Source organism: Podarcis vaucheri (assembly GCF_965113315.1).
Source record: "Podarcis vaucheri genome assembly, chromosome: 6".
Lineage (NCBI taxonomy): Eukaryota > Metazoa > Chordata > Lepidosauria > Squamata > Lacertidae > Podarcis > Podarcis vaucheri.
In genome coordinates this window covers 67,661,989-67,684,072 of record NC_138764.1, presented here as the reverse complement: position 1 = coordinate 67,684,072, position 22,084 = coordinate 67,661,989, and the positions used below count along the sequence as shown (strand labels likewise).

General features: G+C 42.8%; 2 protein-coding genes and 1 long non-coding RNA gene across 16 annotated transcripts in view; 1 reads left to right on the top strand and 2 right to left on the bottom strand.

Moving 5' to 3' along the window:
- Window positions 1–6,217, bottom strand: part of LOC309535336 (membrane cofactor protein-like) — a 34,691-nt gene extending 28,474 nt beyond the window's left edge. For 6 of the 10 annotated variants that reach the window (XM_082228331.1, XM_082228329.1, XM_082228332.1 and 3 more), the window contains exons 1-2: window positions 5,852–6,215; window positions 2,004–2,183 (exon numbers count right to left, since the gene is read on the bottom strand). In XM_082228331.1, coding sequence (XP_082084457.1) covers window positions 2,004–2,183; window positions 5,852–5,987 — 316 coding nt within the window. In that variant the 5' untranslated portion in view covers window positions 5,988–6,215. The other 4 variants (XM_082228337.1, XM_082228334.1, XM_082228338.1 and 1 more) reach the window with 4 other exon arrangements.
- A 2,373-nt stretch (window positions 6,218–8,590) lies between these two features.
- Window positions 8,591–22,084, top strand: part of LOC309535373 — a 214,986-nt gene continuing 201,492 nt past the window's right edge. The window contains exon 1 of the long non-coding RNA XR_014221228.1: window positions 8,591–8,652. This is a non-coding gene — a long non-coding RNA (uncharacterized lncRNA). The remainder of the gene's footprint in view (window positions 8,653–22,084) is intronic.
- CR2 (complement C3d receptor 2) overlaps window positions 8,875–22,084 on the bottom strand; it is a 40,778-nt gene continuing 27,568 nt past the window's right edge. For 2 of the 5 annotated variants that reach the window (XM_082228276.1, XM_082228277.1), the window contains exons 17-26: window positions 21,845–22,024; window positions 20,754–20,936; window positions 20,154–20,336; window positions 19,860–20,042; window positions 19,502–19,687; window positions 18,884–19,090; window positions 18,531–18,713; window positions 17,997–18,179; window positions 17,703–17,885; window positions 17,305–17,530 (exon numbers count right to left, since the gene is read on the bottom strand). In XM_082228276.1, coding sequence (XP_082084402.1) covers window positions 17,325–17,530; window positions 17,703–17,885; window positions 17,997–18,179; window positions 18,531–18,713; window positions 18,884–19,090; window positions 19,502–19,687; window positions 19,860–20,042; window positions 20,154–20,336; window positions 20,754–20,936; window positions 21,845–22,024 — 1,877 coding nt within the window. In that variant the 3' untranslated portion in view covers window positions 17,305–17,324. Of the gene's footprint in view, window positions 9,171–10,292; window positions 10,388–11,237; window positions 11,320–13,371; window positions 13,402–14,104; window positions 14,282–15,039; window positions 15,223–17,304; window positions 17,531–17,702; window positions 17,886–17,996; window positions 18,180–18,530; window positions 18,714–18,883; window positions 19,091–19,501; window positions 19,688–19,859; window positions 20,043–20,153; window positions 20,337–20,753; window positions 20,937–21,844; window positions 22,025–22,084 lie in introns of those variants that run through there. The other 3 variants (XM_082228279.1, XM_082228280.1, XM_082228278.1) reach the window with 3 other exon arrangements.

Genomic DNA, 22,084 nt, shown 5'->3' with positions numbered 1-22,084 from the left:
TACAGCAATTAGTGGATGAGCAATTAAAATAGATCAGAGTTGAGATCCATGAAATGATGAATGGAAATGGACCACAGGAGGATGAAATGGAAAATGGAATTAAAGACACAGAAGCTTTGGAGAACAATAGGAATAAAATGTTGCCAGAACAGGAGAGTGAAATGAAAGTTGGAGGCAATAGATGATGAAATGGAGAAGTCCTTCACAAAAGTGTCTAGAGGGATAAAACAGCCAAATGGCAGAATTATGATGTTGGAGGAGTGGAACGAATATGGCAACGGAGAGGCCAAAGTTGCCATGAGTGCCAAGAAAAACAAACATGGAGTCCAGGCACGCTTCCCTGCGCAGCTCTGCTGCCTGTCCGTGCTGATCCAAAAATCCTTCCTGCCTCTGCCTCTTGCCGGTAGCAGAGTAAACACAGCAGTGAAGCAATTGCAGCATGTGGGTAATAAATTCAGAGCAGACACAAAGGCGTTCCTTATCTTGTTAGCCTTTAATCATGAAGTAAAACATCTCTTAAATCTCTCCAGGCGACAACGCACACATCTTGCGTCCTCTCTCCGCAAAAGCGAAACCAGACTGAAACACTTCCCGTACGAGCCACTCCCGTATGTGTTTCTAACCACGCCTCAGGAAAGAGATGTCACCAGAACTCCTTAACCCTGTGAGTTCTGAAACCAATAACAACGAAGTCATGGATAGAGAGACTAAGAGACATCCTGAGCTGGCAGAGATAGAGTTGAAGAGAAAGGATTCTCCATATGATTTGGAGTGAATTTACAGGGGAAAGCTACCAACTCATGGAGAAAGAATGGAGACAGAATGGAGAAAGAATAGTGGAAATTGAAGTTGCTTTTTTTTAAAGAAGGATGGAAAATCATAGCTTGGTGAAGGACCCTGCGAGAGAGAGAGAGAGAGAGAGAGAGAGGGAAGGTCTTCCAGGCTGAGACTGGGGGAAGAAAGGTAAACTCCCAGTTCTCACCTTTTTCTGTGTGAGAAAAGGGTTAAGATCTAACTTTGAGAGCTGACTTTGTATTTTCTTTTCTCTTCTTTATCTAGATTAATTTGCTTTTCATTGTATTGTATTATGAAAAAGTCTTAATAAAATTTTATTAGACAAAAACAGGGGCCTTTCTTTATTCTGGAACAGATCCAAGCACCTACAAGGTCCACCCAGATTTCATGAAGTTCGAACTAGTCTTCCTTGTATCCCAGGTAAACCATAACTCGCTATTTTTTCTGGTTGCATGAATCAGTCACCACCAACAGTACCTGTGCAGGGTCATGAGACTTACTGGATTTTAGTAAACATTCTAAAACATCTTCCATGTGACAGCCCTTTAGATATTTGAAGATGTCTGTCATATCACCTTTCAGTCTCTTTTCCATACTAAGCATAACTAACTCCCTCAACCATTCCTCATAAGGCTGTGTTTCCAGACCCGTGGTCATCTTGGTCACCTTCAGCTGCACATGTTCCAGCTTGTAAATACCCATCTTCAACTGTGGTGCCCATGACTGAACAAAGTTCTGACCAAGGCAGAATAGAGTGATACTATGACTTCCCTGATCTCGACACTATACTTCTGCAGCCAAGATCAGCATTAGCTTTTTTGCTGATGCATCGCACTGTTGACTCATTAAGCCTATGGTCTATTAATACCCCTAAATCTTTTCCACATGTACTGCTGGCAAGCCAAGTATCCCTCATCTTCTATCTGAGCATCTGCTTATTCCTGGCTAAGTGTAGAACCTTACACATGTCTCTACTGAAACTCATTTTGTTAGTTTTGGCCCAGATCTCTAATCTGTTAAGGTATTATGGAATTGTGATTCTATCTTCTGTGGTATTAGCTACCCATCCCAGTTTGATGTCATCTCTATTTTAGTAGAGCTCACTTCTAGGTAACTATGGTTATAATCACAACCACAAAATAGATGCTCAACTTTTCTTGAGTTTATAACATTACAGCAACTTTATATGAACAACAATAACAACACACCACCACAGGGGTCTTCCAATGGTGTCCAGTTTCCATCAATGCAATAAGTCATATTTGGTTTTGAAGGTAATCTTGTAAAACCGTTTTTGCATTCATATACAGCATTACCAGGTAGTTCATGGATGATCTCAGAAAAGGAAAACACTGGTAACTCCTCAATTTTACACCGTTTTCGGTCCCCTTTAAAAAACACAATAGTTAAAGATGTTAAGTCTTTTGAACTAAAAACATTGTTCACTATTTCACCATATTTGTTCTGATAGTTAATGTAATAAAATATAAGTAATAAAAGTATCTTTTAAAAAAGCAAATTATTATAACTAAGATATGAAAGAACAATTGAAAATACTCATGTACTCTTTGAAATTTAAAACTTAGCCTTCCTGAATCTTCTCTTGTGCAAACTCATGATACTTGCACTGATGCTATCTTATAAATTCTTATACATTTCCAAGTTCAAAATTCTGGCCAGAATGCCCCTCAAGGGCAGGGGTAGGGAACCGTATTCAGCTCTAGGGCTACATTCCCTTTTGAAAAACCTTTCAAGAACACATTCTAGTAGCAGGCAGGGCCAGAGGCAAAACTGGGTGGAGTGACAAATACCAATAAAATCAGGTTTCTCCGCTATTGCCCTTGTGCTATGAAATGTTCTTCCTCCTGCCATACGAGAAGTAGCAACCATCAGATGCTTCAAACATCTTTTAAAGATGTATTTTGCCCAGGCTTACCCTTACACGAAAGACCAGAGGTTTTTGCCAAGTTAACTAAGGAGAAGATCTCTATATCTGTATTGTGGTAAATCGATAAAGAATATGACTTGACACCAAACTGTATATGTGGAGGGGCAGCAAAGGAAAGAGAAAAGGGAGGATCAAATAAATCACACAGGAAAACACAAACATAAATAACAGAAGGGAGTGTTCAACCCATATACTGTATGCATGCTAGAAAATTAGGTCTAATTACTAGATCCCACCTCATCAAAACAGATTTTTGTGCATTTTTCACACATTTATTTGGTTTTTTAAAAACTATTTTCTCCCAAAGCAGCCCAGGGTAGTAAGCATCTAATGCTACAATAGTATGATTTAAAATTAAATTAAAACATTTCTAAAACATTTTAAACCATCTATACCAGTGTGGTGTAGTGGTTAAGAGCGGTAGTCACGTAATCTGGGCAACCGGGTTCGCGTCTCCACTCTTCCACATGCAGCTGCTGGGTGACCTTGGGCTAGTCACACTTCTTTGAAATCTCTCAGCCCCACTCACCTCACAGAGTGTTTGTTGTGGGGGAGGAAGGGAAAGGAGATAGTTAGCCGCTTTGAGACTCCTGAAGGGGAGTGAAAGGCGGGATATCAAATCCAAACTCTTCTTCTTCTTCATCATCATACACATTTAAAGGGAATCGCATACCATCAGTTAAAATTTCAGTTGCCATAGCCAGCATTGGTGTTATATGCTCAAACCGTATTTCCCTGCCGAGCAAGCTGGAAGCTGATTCTGCACCAAATGAAGTTTCTGAATGGTCTTCAGAGTTAAACCCCATATACTGTATAATGCAATGCAATAATCTAACCCAGAGGTTACCAGAGCAGGCTATTCCTGTTGAGATAGGGATACAGCTGGGCCACCAGACAAAGCTGATGGAAGGCACTCCACGCCACCAACACCACCTGAGCCTCAAGCAACTAACAAGTATAGCAAAAATTGGTCTTTGTGAAAAGACTCATCTTCTCTTCACATAATATACTGGTCTAAAAAAGGACATCACACAAGGGAAAAGGGCCAGGAAAGGAAGAGGAAAATAAAAATAAAAACTCAGGGAGAGATGTTCCTATAATCTTTTTAAAATTAGTTTTTATTAAAGATTTTATTGTGAAAGAAAGAAAGAAAAGTACATACAGTGGTACCTCGGGTTAAGTACTTAATTTGTTCCGGAGGTCCGTTCTTAACCTGAAACTGTTCTTAACCTAAAGCACCACTTTAGCTAATGGGGCCTCCTGCTGCCGCCGGAGCACAATTTCTGTTCTTATCCTGAAGCAAAGTTCTTAACCCAAGGTAATATTTCTGGGTTAGCAGAGTCTGTAACCTGAAGCGTATGTAACCCGAGGTACCACTGTATAGTGTCTCCACTTTTAATTCATAGAATCCTTTTCATAATTCATTTACCTTTGGTATGAGACACTGTTGTGGCATGCATTATGCGGTGGGGGGAGAGGGGAAGAGAGGAGACACAGGGGAGATAGATAGGGGTATAATGATCTTTCGTTCTATTGCATAGTGTTGGTGTAGGTTTTTGTATCAGTGTCACGTGGGTAGGTCTGTATAACCGACCAGCGAAAACAGTTCTGGGGCAGGTGGTGCCCGATGGAGCTGGGCTTCCAGGTAAAGCAGCCCTGCTTCCTATCTTGCTGGAATAGCGGCCTCCAGATGACAGTGAGGAGAGAGGAGGCCTGGTGGAGCTGGCTGGTCACACTAGAGCGCATGGAGCGAGTTCTGCCTCTCAGCTGGAATGGCTGCCCCAGAGGACATAGATCTGAATCAAATCAAATCTTTACATAGCTGTCAACTTACAGATTTGAAAATAAGGGACCAGCAGCCAAAATAAGGGACCTGCAGCCTCACCTGTTCCAGGCACTCCAGTCTTCCTGCAGTCTGGTCAAACTCATGCTTGTAGCTTCGAGAACACTGTCCAACCAACTTTGTAACCAGAGGTTCAACTGAATAGAATCTGAATCACATGCACCACAAGGCCTATGCAGCCTCAACTTAAGATGGCTCCCCAGCCTGGCTTTGCACTGCAAAGTTTGCAGCAGCACATGCAACAAAATGGCATCCAGCATTCAAAAAACCCCTCAGCTTGCATTAACTAGCCACACACAAGGCATGCAAGCTCCACCCCCCAGTCGTTCTTAGACTTCTTATTGGGTGAGCAACACAGCCAAGCAACACAGTTGGAGCCTCCCTCCTCCCTGGCCGGCAGGGAGGGAGGGAGAGGAGCTGCTTCCTTTGAAATTTAAGGGACATCATTTAAGGGACATCCATCAATAAGGGACAGCAGCGGGACATGGCACTGGAATAAGGGACTGTCCCTTCAAATAAGGGACACTTGACAGCTATGAATCTTTATGGTTGCAATCAAACGACCAGCACCAACGAAACAAAATAGAAAGCACATAAAACACATTAGTCAAATGTGTAAGGTAAAGGTAAAGGGACCCCTGACCATTAGGTCCAGTTGTGACCGACTCTGGGGTTACGGCACTCATCTTGCTTTATTGACCGAGGGAGCCGGCGTACAGCTTCCGGGTCATGTGGCCAGCATGACTAAGCCACTTCTGGCGAACCAGAGCAGCACACGGAAACACTGTTTACCTTCCCACCGGAGCGGTACCTATTTATCTACTTGAACTTTGACATGCTTTCGAACTGCCAGGTTGGCAGGAGAGTCAAATGCGTACAATAGGGTAAAAGGGAATAAAATAAAACAAGGCAGATGCAGGCTCGTTCCAACTTTAAATCGGTAGTGATCACACGGAATAGTGTTTAATAAGTTATTTTATATGTGCCTGAACAGCGCCAATGCCTTCGTGCCGCCGCGAGCGAGGTGCCTGCGGCGGCCTAGTATCTCACCTGCCGCCCGCTGCGAATCCTGGGCGGGAGAGGAGCGCAACTGCCGCGCGGCTGAGGAGCCAGGACTCGACGCCTCCTCGCCGGCGGCCTCTAACCCACATCATGCCCCGCTTTGCGAAGCCTCTCGAAGCACGAGCGGGCGTGAGGGGAGGCAACGCGAAGGGAGAGAGGCCGCTAGAGGCTCCGCCGCCGCCGCCTGCCTGCCTCGTACTCACCCACCAGTTCCTGAGGCAGCAGCAGCAACAACAGCATCGACATCGCCAAGAGCCGGCCAGTCCGTAGAAGCCCCCACAATAGCCGCAGCATAACGCTGAGCTGAGGCGGCAGCGCGGAGAGCCCCTCATTGCGCATGCGGGGAGGAGGCGGCGGGAAAGTACGTTGGGCAGGAGCCGCGTGGCAGTGGCGAGGCGCGCGCCGAACGCTGCCCTCATCTCGCGCTACCGGCCTTTCCACTTGTTGCCTTAGAGAGGAAGTAGGTTTCCGGGTCCCTTGTTACGTATTTTATAAGTGGCCGTCGAAAGCCGGGTATCAGGACTGCGCATGCGGGCAGGCGGGAGGGAAGCGAGGTCCAGCGTGCGCAAAACAGTTGAGCTTGTGTTGGGCGCGGCAGGAGGCGCCGCCCCCGCCCGAGAGCGCGCTACGATTGGGTGGGATAGGAGAGATGGGCGGCTTGGCTAAGGGCTGCGCTCCCTTTGCTCCGCCCACCTACTTTCCAGGCTACAGTGAAGGCGAGAAAATCCGGACACAAAGGTGGTTGAGCTTTTTTTTTATTTTTGGCCAAGTTGTTGAGGGTTTTTTTTTTTTAGTTTTGCCAGCTTTTTTGCGATTTTTTGTGTGTGAAAATCTCCCAGATCTACACTACCAATATGGGCTGCATTACCCCGGATTTTCATGGACATTTCAGCGATTTCCGCCCGTAGACAATTTACAAGGACAGAATACTGGCTATTTCCGGGGGGTTCTGGACATATGGCAACCCTAAGTATTAGGTTGAGTAAGGAAAGGCAGCACGTAGCGGCAGCAAGAAAAATAAGGTGACAGCTGAAAGGAAGCCTTGGCCTTTCTGATGGTGTGGGGTGAGACCTCCCATCAGCCCCGACCACCATGTAATCAGGAATCATGGGAGTTGTAGTTCAATAATATGGTCTGGTGGAGAGAGTGGGGCACACCTTTTATGTTCTTGGAGCAGCAAAGGGAGCTGGATGTGTTTTGGTGTGGTGGGAAACCTCAGCCTTTTTTTTTTAAAATAACTTTTTATAAGAATTTTTATTGTGCTAGCCAAAGGCCATATCACACTATTTCAATCAATGAGTATTGCAGTACATCTTTTGTTACAAGTTTATTTACAAAATACATCTAAGGAATCTTGTGGCATTTTTATGACTAACATATTTTGTGGCATAAGCTTTGGTGGGCCACACATACCCTAGTACAAAGAGAAGAGAGTGGTGGGGAGAGAACCAGTTAGGCCAAAAGCTGATAGAAACAATAAAGTTAATGCACCACATAGAGCACAAAAGAATATTGCATCCAAATAGGCAAGAGCTAGTGTGTTTGGTATGACCTACCCCCAACTGATGGCAAATTGGCAGAGGGCAGCACAGTGGTACCTCTGGATGCAAACAGGATCTGTTCCGGAGCCGTGGAGCACAACCCAAAAACGCTCAACCTGAAGCAACTTTAACCCGAGGTATGAGTGTAAGTGGTTGAAAACTAAAGAATCTTTTTGTAGAGAGCTATGAATTTCTAGGATCTGATGACCATGTTTCTATTATTATTCAGCATGGTAGCTTTATTTAGAGTCTCCATTTGAAAAATTTTGCTGGTGTATGATAATTTTTCAGGTTTGCTACAGAATGCATTGGGAAACTGAAATGCTACTCCACTAGTTTCTGAGTCTAAAACTGTTTACCCAGAAGCAAAACCCACTCAATTCAATGCATATCCATATCAAGTAAGTTAACGTAAGACTGCAATATTTGTTTCATTTATGAAACTTGTTTTCAATGCCAGGGTTAAAGCTGTGGATGATATGAATAGGAACATATGATATGAACATATAGGACGCTATGCTTCTAGGCATGTGCAGTGCTATTTTTCCCGCAGATTGCAGCCACTTGCATATAACTTAGATTAGGATACTTGGTTGCCAAGTGATAGGTTGTGCCTTTAAGGCAGCAACAAAACCTCACATAAATTTATATATCTGTACAAAGTAGTTTTATATGTCTAGAGTTTAGTAAGATAAAGATGTTGGTCAAGACTATCACTTCATAAAGGGAAGACTGCATCATTCCAAGTCAAACATCTTTCCTACTACAGTGGTGCCTCGCAAGACGAAATTAATTCATTCCGCAAGTCTCTTCGTCTTGCGAGTTTTTTGTCTTGCGAAGCATGGTTTCCCATAGGAATGCATTGAAAATCAATTAATGCATTCCTATGGAGACTGCCTTCAGACCAGGTCCGGGGACAGTCTGTCCCCGGACCTCTTCTGAAGGCAGGCCGGGGGGAGAACGGCAAGCTCAGGGGACAGAGGTGAAGGGGCAGTGCTCCTTCGCCTCTTTCCTCGAACCTCTTCTGTAGGCAGGCGGGGGGAGAACGGCTTTTCTTCCCACCGCCAGCCTTCAGAAGGCTGTTCTGAAGGGTGGGGGTGGGAAGAAAAGCCCTTCTCCCCCCACCGGACTTCAAAAGAGCTGCGGGAAGTCCGGCGGGGGGCCAAGGGATTCCCTCACCGCCGCCCACCATTAGAAGCGCTCGCGGAAAGCAGCGAAGCGCTTCTAAAGGCGGGCGGCTGGGAGGGAATCCCTTGGACCCCCGCCGGACTTCAAAAGAGCTTCGGGAAGTCCGGCGGGGGGCCAAGGGATTCCCTTGAAGTCCGGCTGTCCCAGAGATTTCCCTATGGGCTTTCGTCTTGTGAAGCAAGCCCATAGGGAAATTCGTTTTGCGAAGCGCCTCCAAAACGGAAAACCCTTTCGTCTAGCGGGTTTTCCGTCTTGCGAGGCGTTCGTCTTGCGGGGTACCACTGTACTGTCCCCATCTGTAGAGTGAATTCATTAAGTAAACCAGTGATATCTCTGAAACATTTCCAAGCCAAACTTCTCTTGCAGGCGTCGGCTCCATTTATGATACATACAGCTGTTTAATGAAAACAGCCACAACCGTCAAAGAATTTCAGTACCTGTTGCAATAAGTCAATTATGTCAAATGCAAGTTGGCTGTGAATTAAGAACAAAATACATAATTTTTAAATTTAATTTTATTTATAACAATTATTTATTTCTGATCTTTCAGAATATTAATCCTACAAGGTAGCTTGTATTATATTATATATTTTGAAAATACAAAAAAAGTTAGCATATCAAAACCACAGTGATTATTTCTACCTGAAAGGGGCAGTGCAAAAACTGAAACATGAATGTGTTCCTCTTCTGCAAGTGGCAAAATATTTGTTTTCACTTTCCAAGCAGTGATTGTGTCAAGTGGTCCAAAGAAGCAGGTATATTTGTTGGCATCTGTTCATCCAGTTACTTTCACCTGTAATTTAGGTGGAAATAACAGTAGCAGTATTCAGTAAATGTTCCTTTTATTTACAATGAATTTGCACTATTTCATCCAGGCACATGTTCACCTTCATGATTCTAACTGCTAATGTATTCATGAAGCTAAATCTGGTTGGTTCAGAATTCCTTCTCAACGAGAGACCTCCTAAATGCTGGAGTGAGTGCCACATGAACAGTAGCAAGGAATGATGATGGGGAATCCAAACAAAGAGTCCCAGGTCTGAAGGGACATGGGGCCACTATTTAGCAGGTATGAGTATCAGGGGCATCTTGCCCATAGAGGCAAGTGGTGCAGGGTGCCAAGTTCTGGAGGGCGCCAGACCTGGAGCCTGCGCCTGCCGTGGCCACAGCGGCATGGGCACCAGAGAAGAGGCGGAGGGTGGGTGCGGCGCCTCCCAGCATCAGCTCGCAGCCCTTGCCCGCCTCGCTGAAGCAGCGCCATGCCCGGAGCCTCCGCCTCTTGCCCACTGGAGGAGCCACCCTCCAGCCGCTGCCCGCAAAGCTGCCAGCAGCGCTGTATAAAGGTTGACAACTCTGGGAAACCGGGGGGCGGGCGGGCCAGAGGGATTTTTGCACCACGGTGCCGGATATACTTAAAATGGCCCTGCTGAGTATTGTCAATGCCTCAACAGGTGACCATCTTGGAACCATGTCTATGCCCCCTTAGGATTCCATGACAGATGAAAGGAAGGATATGAATGCAAGATAATTATACACACACACACACACAAATTTTATTTTGCTGCAAACAGTTATCTTTAGAACGGGGGCAATATCTGAAGATTCAGATATTGGTACATACTGTAATCTCTATTACTGCATGCATATATAAGAAATAAATGTGTATTATCGGGGGCTGGGGGAGAGAAGGAAGTCAGCTATTGTGAGGAACCTGTGGCCTTTCAGAGGATGTTGAACTCCATCAGCCCCAATTGTCTTAGTCTATGGTCAGGGATGATGGAAGTGTAATACAGCAATATCTAGAGGATCATAGTTTCCCCACCCCCTTTTTTTAGCATTAGACTCAGGGTCTCCTTTTTAACATTCAACTGGGACATTTTGAATGTGGATAAAATTATCTAAATCAAAGTGTTACCTATTACTGCAACAACGAAGCCTTTTTCAGAGTTGGATCATGCTACTTGAAGGTCTGGACTTTCATATATTCTGTTGCTTGCAGGAGTATATTTACTTAAGAAATAGGAAGGAAACAGTATTAAAGAATCAAGTAGAAGAGTTCGGGATTCAAATAAACTAAAATGTTTTTTTTAAAAAAATGCCTGGGATCCAGAGTTCCTGTGCGTGGAACTCTGTTCACAGGACAATCCAGCTGGAGATGGGGCAGGAGGGAGGGAGGTGATTTTTGCCGCACAGATTATCCTTTCCTCAGATTCTTCTAACCCCATTATCTTTCCCAACATGGAGATGTGGCTGTTTGCCAAGATAACAACTAATTCTTCAAACTGCTGAAAGATCAGTGTAAATTTATAGAAGTGTGAAATCTTGGCATGCCCTGTTAATGGGCGTTCTATTTAAAAACATCTCTTACAGAAAAAGAAAATAATTTTAAAGATATAACCAATGTTCCTTTATTTACAGTGCAAAAGAAATGAACAATCTGATGAAGCAGGTGGGTTGATGCAAGTCATTGCCCCAAACACATGGAGGGCACCAGGTACACTGCAGGCATCCCCAACCTGTGGCCCTCCAGATGTTTTGGCCTACAACTCCCATGATCCCTAGCTAACAGGACCAGTGGTCAGGGATGATGGGAATTGTAGTTCAAAACATCTGGAGGGCTGAAGGTTGGGGATGCCTAAGGTAGAGGATGGCTGATACCACCCCATGGCCATTCTCCCAAAACAGAAGGCAAATGATGCATTTGCATTTGTGTAAAAAGCTATGGCTTTTGTCCTCGTAGAGCTGAAAGACACCGCTTGTACTTTTGTGCAGGGGTTGGGACACGGATCAGCCTGCAAATGCGTGTAACTTAGTACCGAGTAATACAAATAAGTCATAAAAATAAAGTAATGTGCCTTACGCTTTGTTCCGCTTCAAAACAATTACAATTACACAGAAAACACCCGCAATGACCAAAAGCAGCAAGGCGCCAACGAGAGAGCCTGTTGAAACCAAAGAATGAATAATGTTTGTATCCCATAATTCCTAATAGTAACATTATAAAACCATAATATTTTGGAAAACAAACAAAAAGTTCTTTAATAAAAATACTACAATAGTTCATCAGAAATCATTTACAATACAGAATCCAAAAGAAACATTCTAAAAATTAACCCATTAATCGGCATGGTTTTCATTTTTATATCCATGACAAAACATCTTTCTAATTTCATAGTCAATAATTCTGCAACCTTTATTTGAAGACAGCTATGAGCTAATTCCAAGGACGCGGGTGGCGCTGTGGGTTAAACCACAGAGCCTAGGACTTGCCGATCAGAAGGTTGGCGGTTCGAATTCCCCATGATGGGGTGAGCTCCCATTGCTCAGTCCCTGCTCCTGCCAACCTAGCAGTTCAAAAGCACGTCAAAGTAGATAAATAGGTACTGCTCCGGCGGGAAGGTAAACGGCGTTTCCGTGCACTGCTCTGGTTTGCCAGAAATGGCTTAGTCATGCTGGCCACATGACCCAGAAGCAAGATGAAGCACCGCAACCCCAGAGTCGGTCACGACTCAGGGTCAGGGGTCCCTTTACCTTTACCTTATGAGCTAATTACAGTTTCTTGAATCCTGAGCTATATATGAGATTTATGAATATGAATGAGTGCGCTCTCGTAAATTTTGACATTTACAAAAATGTTTTTGGGTTTTGATAAATGTTGTTTTAAATTCTAGATTAAATTACATATTTTTAAACAAGTTGAAATCCTAGTTTACCTAGAATTCTGAATATAACTGTTTAGGATAAGGTTGAAAGGGAGATAAAGCAATCCAATGCAACATTTCTGCTCTTGAGTCATGGCATGTTTTGACTCTGTTCCTGACAAAATAGCTGTATAATAAAAGTGGTCATCTGAGCTTCCTCCAGGTTGTTGTTTTTAATGGAAACCTAGAACAGCTCTTATAACTGTACTCAAATGTGTAAGACATGGTGGCGGTGATCTTTGCATATCTTCTGTATTTCTTATCTGAGAGCCAGCATAGTAGGGAATGGGGTGTTAAGAGGGTTGGATTTGAAAAGGGAACTTCAGGTTTGAGTAACTTTAGTCAAATTACTCTGTCATGTTAAAGTACCTCACTGAGTTATTGTGAGGATAAAATACTTCTCTGAGCCTGTTGCTAGAGTAGAATAAAATACATTTAAAATACTTAATACATTTGTATTTGAAGTAATATATAACAATGAGAGGGAATAAGGACACAACATTCCTGTGATAGTGGAAGTGGAGTTGTCCCCTTCCAAATACATTGCTTCAGATGCCAGTCCATCATCATTGCTGCTGCTGTTGTTAAAATTGTATACCGCCCTTCATCTGTAGATCTCAGGGTGGTTCGCAACATAAAATTACAATATTAAAAACACAAATTGCATAATGAAAATAAGAACAAAAACAAACCAATAATCCCCTGTCCCATATCTCTCAAATGTAAGTAATAGTGCACCCCATATTAGTGTACTCTCCTAAATGTTTCTTTTCTACCTGCTATCTTGGTGTTTTGCCAAGCATGCTGCTACCACCTCTTTTCGTTTCTCAGTAATCCTGCATTGCCTCCATTGCTGTCACAATGCAGCACCTGAGTTTGTTATTAGTATAGATGATTCTGGAAAATATGTGCTAAACTATGAGACAGAAAATTAGCAAAGGCTGGACCCTTAAGGAAAATAGGGTATTGCCCCACCAACCTCAGTCTACCCTTAGCTGGCCCCTGTCTGCCTGCGTTCTTACAGGAGGTGGCAGCAGCTATCAGCTTCCTCCTCCTCCATGTTCATAGAATTCGGTAGTGAGGAAGATGGGGACAAACCGGTTCAGTCAGTTCAGCCTCTCATTGGCTCTGGCTCCACCTACTGTTGGCCTCTCTGCCTTTCACCCTACCAGTCCCAATGAGCATCAGCCACCACTGGCACTAATAGGCTTAAGCCATTCTATATATGTTTTGTGGAGTTGTAGCATCCTACATTTATAAAGAATCAGATGGAATTCTCTGGAAGTTACTTACCAATGCCTGTGGCTACGGAGATATAAAAACCTAAAGTGCAAAATGAAACATAAGGAATGAACTGATCAAGAAACATTGAGTGAAAGGTTTCTAAGCACATAGTTTTATAATTAAGAAACTGATCTATCTATCAAATAAAACTTAAAGTAAATATGTTGGGGGATGTAACAATGGCATTAGTAATCGTCAAGCAATGCACAGGTTTTTTTTATTACTGAGGAAATATATTCACCTTAGGAAACTTAAATAAATGTCCATATGCCAGTCAATTGATCAAGGGTCTCTTAATATGCCATTTCACTGTTATTATGTCACTAATGATCAAGCGTGATCAGACTTCGGCAAGTTTAACAAGTCTACCAAATCAGTAAGAAATACTATAGGAAATATACTATCCTTCTGCCCCCCCCACCTCCCTGGCAGCTTGGTGTCATTTTGCCTCTAGCCTTTTTAGCTGTGGACTGTGCAGTAGCTCAGTAAAGGAGAACAGACGGGATTCAGGCCTACCGGCCCTCCCATTCTCTCCAGACATGAAGTATATTCTTGATGTATGTGCCACTTGTGGTGCACAGAGGAAATCAAGACAGGGCTTTATTGTGGAATAAAGCCATTAGCTTTTGCTGATATTTTCTAAATTCACTTGCTGGATGGCAATACAAATCTTTCCATCAATACAAACTTCAACGAAATGCAAATTCGTCATCTACATAAACCCTTCCTTTCTGTTGCTCACCTTGGTTACAAACTGGCACAGGAGGATCCCATGTGAAATCAGGCTGACACTGAACACGAGAACTGCCTTTCAAGACATAACCATCCTCGCATTCCAGAGTCACATTAGCTCCAATCTGAATCACAATTTCTGAGTTCTCCTTGCCACCAGAAATCTGTGGGAGGATGCAGCCTACTGCTGAAAATCAAAGATAATGAAAATGGCATATCAGGAAAGAGGTGAGGATGGGAATTATCTAAAATTTACAAATACTTTTTGATAATTTACTTTTGCTCCTGTGACTGATAAACTTAATACAGTGGTACCTCGGTTTAAGAACAGTCTGGTTTAAGAACGATTTGGTTTACAAAATCTGCAAAACCGGAGGTAGTGTCCCAGTTTGCGAACTTTACCTTGGTCTAAGAACAGAATCTGAACGGTGGAAGGGCACCAGCGGCAGGAGGCCTCATTAGGGAAAGTACGCTTCAGTTTAAGAATGGTTTCTGTTTAAGAATGGACTTCCAGAACAGATTAAGTTCGTAAACCGAGGTACCACTGTAATATATTGTGAGTTTAGAAAAACTGTAGAAACCCCTTTTTTCTCTTCCTCTAGAGTGCGTGGCTTGGCTCACTTGTCCAAGTCATCTATAGCCATTTTCTTTTAAAGTATATTGGAGTATAAAACACTGATCGTGCGTCTTACAGTATTGGGGCCTGCAAATTTCAAACCCTCCTTATTTTGGCAGTAGGAATTTAATCTGGAAATAATTTGGGATTTGGAGAAGTAGCTACCTGGAACGCTCATGAGGCTTGTTCTTGTAATTAGAGTTGCAATAGCAGCTTTTCTGAGAGAACCTCAGAAAAGAAAGACAGTCTGATAAACTGGATAAATACTGCTGGCCAGCAGTGGCAGCTAGGGTCCTTTATGGCTGTGGAGGAATTATATACACACTTACCTTCACAGTGTGGGACAGGAAGACTCCACACACCAGATGCTGTGCAATTCAGTGTTGCCTCCCCTATTAGTACATAACCAGGTTGACAGCTGAAATTTACAGATTTTCCATTGGTATATTGTATTGATTCTGGTGCACTGTAATTTCCATGCTGGACATTTGGAGGCGGGGGGCACTGTATCACTGAAAAGAGAAATAGAAAGTCGTGTTCCTCTGCACTAGTCAGTGAGTGAGGGAGAAAATATTTCCAACACTATTATACATAACCTTCTGGACAGAATCCAGAAGGGATTTACATTTAATCAAGAATTCCAAAAGTTAAGTTGTGGGTGAACATATCAGACGACACAGCGATTCTTCAAACAGCTCTTGTTTATTCACAGGCCAGAACAGAACTGAACTGAAGGGTTCAGCCAGCCTGCTTATATAGAGCTCTACTACAACACAACCATAACAGCTTTCTGTAACTATCCAATCACTGAACGTCACTTTCAATCCCTTATTTGCATATGTGGACCTGAGTGAAAACTATCTACAGCCCCCTGCTGGCCCAGGGTGATACCTTCAGTATATAACACCAAATTCTTGCCATGGTTCTCATCTTGGAAAATGTATGGAACATTTCAGAGCATGTTATTTGCCCAAACGCATGCCTGCTGCCTTAAAAATGGAGCTCAAGTACCAGGTGATGCCCATGGTGGTCTTGGAGGGGGGTCACTACAATAGGGTTCCATATGACGACAGTCTGTGGCCAAGCACAGGTAGAAGGCATCACACATTACTTATTAATCTGCTTTTTGTACAGGGATCCAAGAGACCAATTACTGAAACTCTTGCTGGAATTCCTGGAAGCAGGTTTACTATGGCAAAAATGGTTCACTTTCTTTTGTGTGATTCTAACAGATTTGTGACACATAAAGTGATAGCTTATGCTCTGGGTTCAAGAAAGATTTAGAGAGCAAGAGCTAGACAATATTGCAATAAGTTGCACTGGGGATTCAGAGGTCTAACAGAAGTTAAGCTAGGCATGAACTCTTACTATCTTCCTTGAAATCCTTGATGCCCTGCATTATGTAATTGTTGTATGCTGTATGTTATGGTTTGCTGTTTGGCAAATTGCAGTGAAATTCTTATGGCCTTTGGTTAATACAATAAACTCTTTGGTTGGTAATATACATAATAAAATAACTTTCAGAATATAGTATCTAAGTAAGAAGTCCAGTCTTTAAATTGTGCAGTAGTTCTGTTTGAGCCCTTTAAAAGTTTTCCTTTTCTTGTGTATTCAATAGCTGTACTAGTAATTATTTTTATACTTTTAATAAATAATTAAGTGGAGAAGCCTAACATAATAGGCCTGAAAAATCAGAAGGATAGCTGTTGCTTTAATTAAATTAAATTATGCTTAAATTAAACATGCTTTAATTTAGTACCGACACCCACTGCAGTACAGTCAGTAATATGTTCTGAGTATTGACGTTAGTAATTTAGGGTTTCAGTCACAGGCACCCCTGCCATTGCATAAATTGTTCCAGGACCCATAAACATTTTCAGAAGGGCATTAAATCATACAGCAGCCTCCCAAGATGTAACCTTTGCTAATCTGGCTGAACTCTTGTGAAGGCATTGTCCAACACACTGGTCTTGGCAGGACTTCCACAGATAAAGCAAGCACTTTCACCACTTGCCAATCTGGCTTTGTCTTTCCTAACGGACAGCGCACACCGTCAATTATCCTATGGAAAACAAAACTCTGTGTGATACAGTTCCAAAATATGTCCTTCCAGTTTCATTAATGTAAGAATGTGTCTGAATCAAAAATTTTCCAATGAAGACAGGAACAATAATGGGTAAAGAGCGAAACAAAATTTAGATGCTTGCACTCTTTGAACCATTCTGAAAGATCCTGAAATCCAGAAACCTACTTTTGCAGTGAGGAGCAGGGGCAGACCATTTGCCAGATGGGGTGCAATAAATAGTTCCCTCTCCATGTAGAGAGTAGCCAGGCTCAGCATGGCTAGAGAGAAACTGCGGCACCCTCTGCCCACAAATGTTTGCTTAATATCTTTAATGTACAGCTTTCGCCACATGCTGAAAATGAACTTCTTTACCCTTTGACATTTAAAAATATTGTATTTTGTGGGTCCCAGAACACTTTTTTAGCTGAGTTAGAGCTGTTCTGCCTTGTATCAAATGGCTTTACATGCTTTATCATTTTAAGTGCTTTATCTCTTTTTATAATTATTTTATTATATTTTAATGGTAGCACCATTACTCATCTGGAAAAGCTAAATATATTGCCACCTACGTTGTCTGCTTTTACAATGAGGAACAGATTGATCCCATGTTCCCGAAGACAGACAGTGTATTGTCGCAGCTCCAGCAAGAAAGTAGTCAGGGTCACAACGATACGTCACAGAGGAGCCATAAGGAAAATCTTCCAGACTTTCAGAGTCACGTTCCCCATTGGCAATCGCTTGAGGTGCAGGGCACCCTGTGGAGAAATGTTTCAATGCAGAACTATCATCAGAGCTTTTACTTAGATCTGTAAGACCTAAGCCAGGACAACTGCGCTTTAGGCAGACTATAAGGGCTACAAAATTGTACAGAGTCATGTGCACATCTATGGACCAGGGACAGTGGTTGTACAACTGAATGAAAATAACCTTTGCATTTTGGAAGTTTAGTCCAGTTCACAGAGTTGGAGCCTTCTAAAATACAGGTAACCAGATACTCTCCTTCGAGGGAGTAACCGGCATCACAAATGTATATTACAGAACTCCCATAGGTGAGGTCTTCTCCTATATTCTTTCCATGTGCAATGCTTGGTGGCGGTGGACAACGCATTACTGCAAAAAGAAAAGAAAACCAGAAGTAGATAAAATGATGCTAACTGAGAATTCCCAAGTATCACTTGCTCTGTGTTTTTAGCCAACGAGGATAGGCAGGGAAATACCAACCTTCACACTGGGGTAAAGGTTGACTCCAAGCTCCAGAGGCTGTACACTGACTGGAAGCCTTGCCACGTAACAAGTAGCCACGGTCACAGGTGTAATTGACGTATCTTCCTGTAGCAAAATGAGCTTCTCCATGGCCATTGTGATCACCATTTGGAATAGGCAGAGGAGGGGGACACTGCAATTCTAAAGCAAAACTATATGAGCATCAAGCTTATCTCAAAGCAAGTAGAAACCCTCCCAATTCTTGATCCGAGTATTACAACTCCTTCACTATAGTAGATTCTAGTTTTTGTAGCTAGCCTAAGCTACATTTCCTCCATTAGTCATGGTTTGAGATCACAGGAGTACCAGCCCTCTTCTCCTACTATTATGGACTATTGTTCCAACCCATGCCTGACATGTAGATCCAGGTACAGAACGAGTATTTCTGGTCCAGAGGTTCTTTATAAGGGCACCATTGTGTGCTACGCTCTGGGTAGCATATTATGTCCCTGCTGAAAAAAAGCCACTAGTGCCTATGAGCAAGACACACACCTTCACAGTGCGGGGCAGGAGCACTCCATGTGCCAGAGGTTGTGCAATAAATAGTTCCCTCTCCAGTAAGCGAGTAGCCTGGCTCACAGGTGTATTTCACAAACATTCCATTGGTGAACACTGATGATCCCTCATTGCTGTGAATCCCATTTTGGATACTTGGGGGTGGCCGGCATTGAATTTCTGAAAGGAAAAGAGTGTACTTACAATGTCAAGACCATTCAAAGTTATTCTCCCATCATCTTTGTGTACTTCATGTTTTCTACATGTATACAGTTTGGATCTCTTCTCCATCGGCTTGTAAAGAATACTCTGCCACCCTATGTCTCGTGTATTGCAATCCAGAAACCTACTTTTGCAGTGAGGAGCAGGGGCAGACCATTTGCCAGATGGGGTGCAATAAATTGTTGCCTCTCCATGTAGAGAGTAGCCAGGCTCACATGTGTAATTCACAGACATTCCACTGGTAAACACTGACAATTCCTGGTGGCTGTGATCCCCATTTTGGATTTTTGTGGGTTGCTGGCACTGAATCTCTGACAGAGGAATAGAAGTGGAATCTAGCAGAAAATAAATAAAAAAGATTCTTCAACTCAAGGGATCATAATAGTTTCCTATATGCAGATAGTATCTCAAATGACCTAATTCAGTACACTTGTTTTCTCATGGTTTGAGCATGGCTAGAGAGAAACTGCGGCACCCTCTGCCCACAAATGTTTGCTTAATATCTTTAATGTACAGCTTTCGCCACATGCTGAAAATGAACTTCTTTACCCTTTGACATTTAAAAATATTGTATTTTGTGGGTCCCAGAACACTTTTTTAGCTGAGTTAGAGCTGTTCTGCCTTGTATCAAATGGCTTTACATGCTTTATCATTTTAAGTGCTTTATCTCTTTTTATAATTATTTTATTATATTTTAATGGTAGCACCATTACTCATCTGGAAAAGCTAAATATATTGCCACCTACGTTGTCTGCTTTTACAATGAGGAACAGATTGATCCCATGTTCCCGAAGACAGACAATGTATTGTCGCAGCTCCAGCAAGAAAGTAGTCAGGGTCACAACGATACGTCACAGAGGAGCCATAAGGAAAATCTTCCAGACTTTCAGAGTCACGTTCCCCATTGGCAATCGCTTGAGGTGCAGGGCACCCTGTGGAGAAATGTTTCAATGCAGAACTATCATCAGAGCTTTTACTTAGATCTGTAAGACCTAAGCCAGGACAACTGCGCTTTAGGCAGACTATAAGGGCTACAAAATTGTACAGAGTCATGTGCACATCTATGGACCAGGGACAGTGGTTGTACAACTGAATGAAAATAACCTTTGCATTTTGGAAGTTTAGTCCAGTTCACAGAGTTGGAGCCTTCTAAAATACAGGTAACCAGATACTCTCCTTCGAGGGAATAACCGGCATCACAAATGTATATTACAGAACTCCCATAGGTGAGGTCTTCTCCTATATTCTTTCCATGTGCAATGCTTGGTGGCGGTGGACAACGCATTACTGCAAAAAGAAAAGAAAACCAGAAGTAGATAAAATGATGCTAACTGAGAATTCCCAAGTATCACTTGCTCTGTGTTTTTAGCCAACGAGGATAGGCAGGGAAATACCAACCTTCACACTGGGGTAAAGGTTGACTCCAAGCTCCAGAGGCTGTACACTGACTGGAAGCCTTGCCACGTAACAAGTAGCCACGGTCACAGGTGTAATTGACGTATCTTCCTGTAGCAAAATGAGCTTCTCCATGGCCATTGTGATCACCATTTGGAATAGGCAGAGGAGGGGGACACTGCAATTCTAAAGCAAAACTATATGAGCATCAAGCTTATCTCAAAGCAAGTAGAAACCCTCCCACTTCTTGATCTGAGTATTACAACTCCAGGTACAGAACGAGTATTTCTGGTCCAGAGGTTCTTTATAAGGGCACCATTGTGTGCTACACTCCGGGTAGCATGTCATGTCACCACTTTCCAATCTGGCTTTGACTTTCCTAACAGACAACTCACACTCTCTATTATCCTATGCAAAACAAAACTCTGTGTGATAAAGTTCCAAAATAGGTGCTTCCAGTTTGAGGCAGCATTACTATAAGAATGTGTCTGAATCAATGGTTTTCAATGTAGAAAGGAGGAATCATTAGTGAACACCAGTTCTAAATTTTGTAGCCTTCACTCCTAGAGCCAGCCCAATAAAACTTTTGACCAAGAATCTTACTTGTGCAGTGAGGAGCAGAGGAAGACCATGTACCAGATGCTGTACAGTGAACAGTTGCCTCTCCAGTAAGGAAATAGCCAGGTTTGCACCTGTAATTCACAGACATTCCACTGGTAAACACTGACAATTCATGGTGGCTGTGATTCCCATTTTCAATCTTTGCAGGTGGCTGGCACCGAGTTTCTGACAAGAGAGCAAAAGCGGTAGATAGAAAAAAGTAAAAATAAATAAATAAAACATTTACCACAAGGAATCGTAATTGCTTCCTATGTGCAGATAGAAATGAGCTAAGCTGGTATGCTAGATTCTTCCAAGTCACATGATACAGAAGCTCTTCCTGTCAGCCATTAAAGGTCCACAGAGATCCAGGTTCAGAGAAAGTATTCCTGGTTCAGAGGCGCTGACATTGTATTAAAAGGGCACCATTGTGTGAACTCATGCAAACTATTGCCTTTAAGGCAGCGTGTACTGTGTCCTGTGAAAAATGCCACCAGTACCAATATGGGGATTAAAACACAGAAAGTTGGTTCCGAAGTTGTGGGTCAGGTAAAGCCTGGGCAAAGACAAGACATCTGAAGCGACTAGTGGTTCTTCCCAGATCTTAGGAACCCCTCCATCCACAGTCTCTGTCCAGCCAGGCTTGAGTGCATCTCCCTTCCTTTACTAGTGATATTGCCTATCATTATTGGTTGGATTTCTATTTCAAAATTCAGTTCAATCAATTAAAAACAGAACTTGCTGAGTTTTCCCCTTTTGTGTTTAGGGGAAGGGCCTTAGCTGAACTGTAGAACATTTGTTTCATGAAGAAGATCCCTGGCTTCTCCAGGTAAGGCTGGAAATGCCCCCTCCCCCCCCCGAAACACAATTGTGTGACTCCATATAAGGCAGCTTCCCATATTCCTAATTTGGGAGGGAAGTAAGTGGGATTTTCTTTTGTGGGAGTGTCTCAAGTTAGATAAGTTTGTTAGATAAGTTTGTATGTTTTGTGGCTCATATCTGGAAACTCCCAAAGAGGACTTCAACAGATTTAACTAACTTTCTTGCTTATCACAGAAAAATGAAATCCAGTCAAAGCTGTGCTTAGTACCTACCCCTTACACAGATGGGTGTGGGAGAATCCCATGTGCTGTCAAACTGGCACTGAATTGTATGGTTGCCTTTCAGGATATAGCCAGGGTCACATTCAAATGTAATTGTCTCTGTGGGCTTAACTTGCCCTTTAGATCTTGCTATTCTTCCATTCTGAATTTTTGGACTTACACAGCCAGTGACTGCAAAGGAAAATATAAAGTAGCTAGTAGACTACACAGTGTATGTCAGCTGCAATAAGG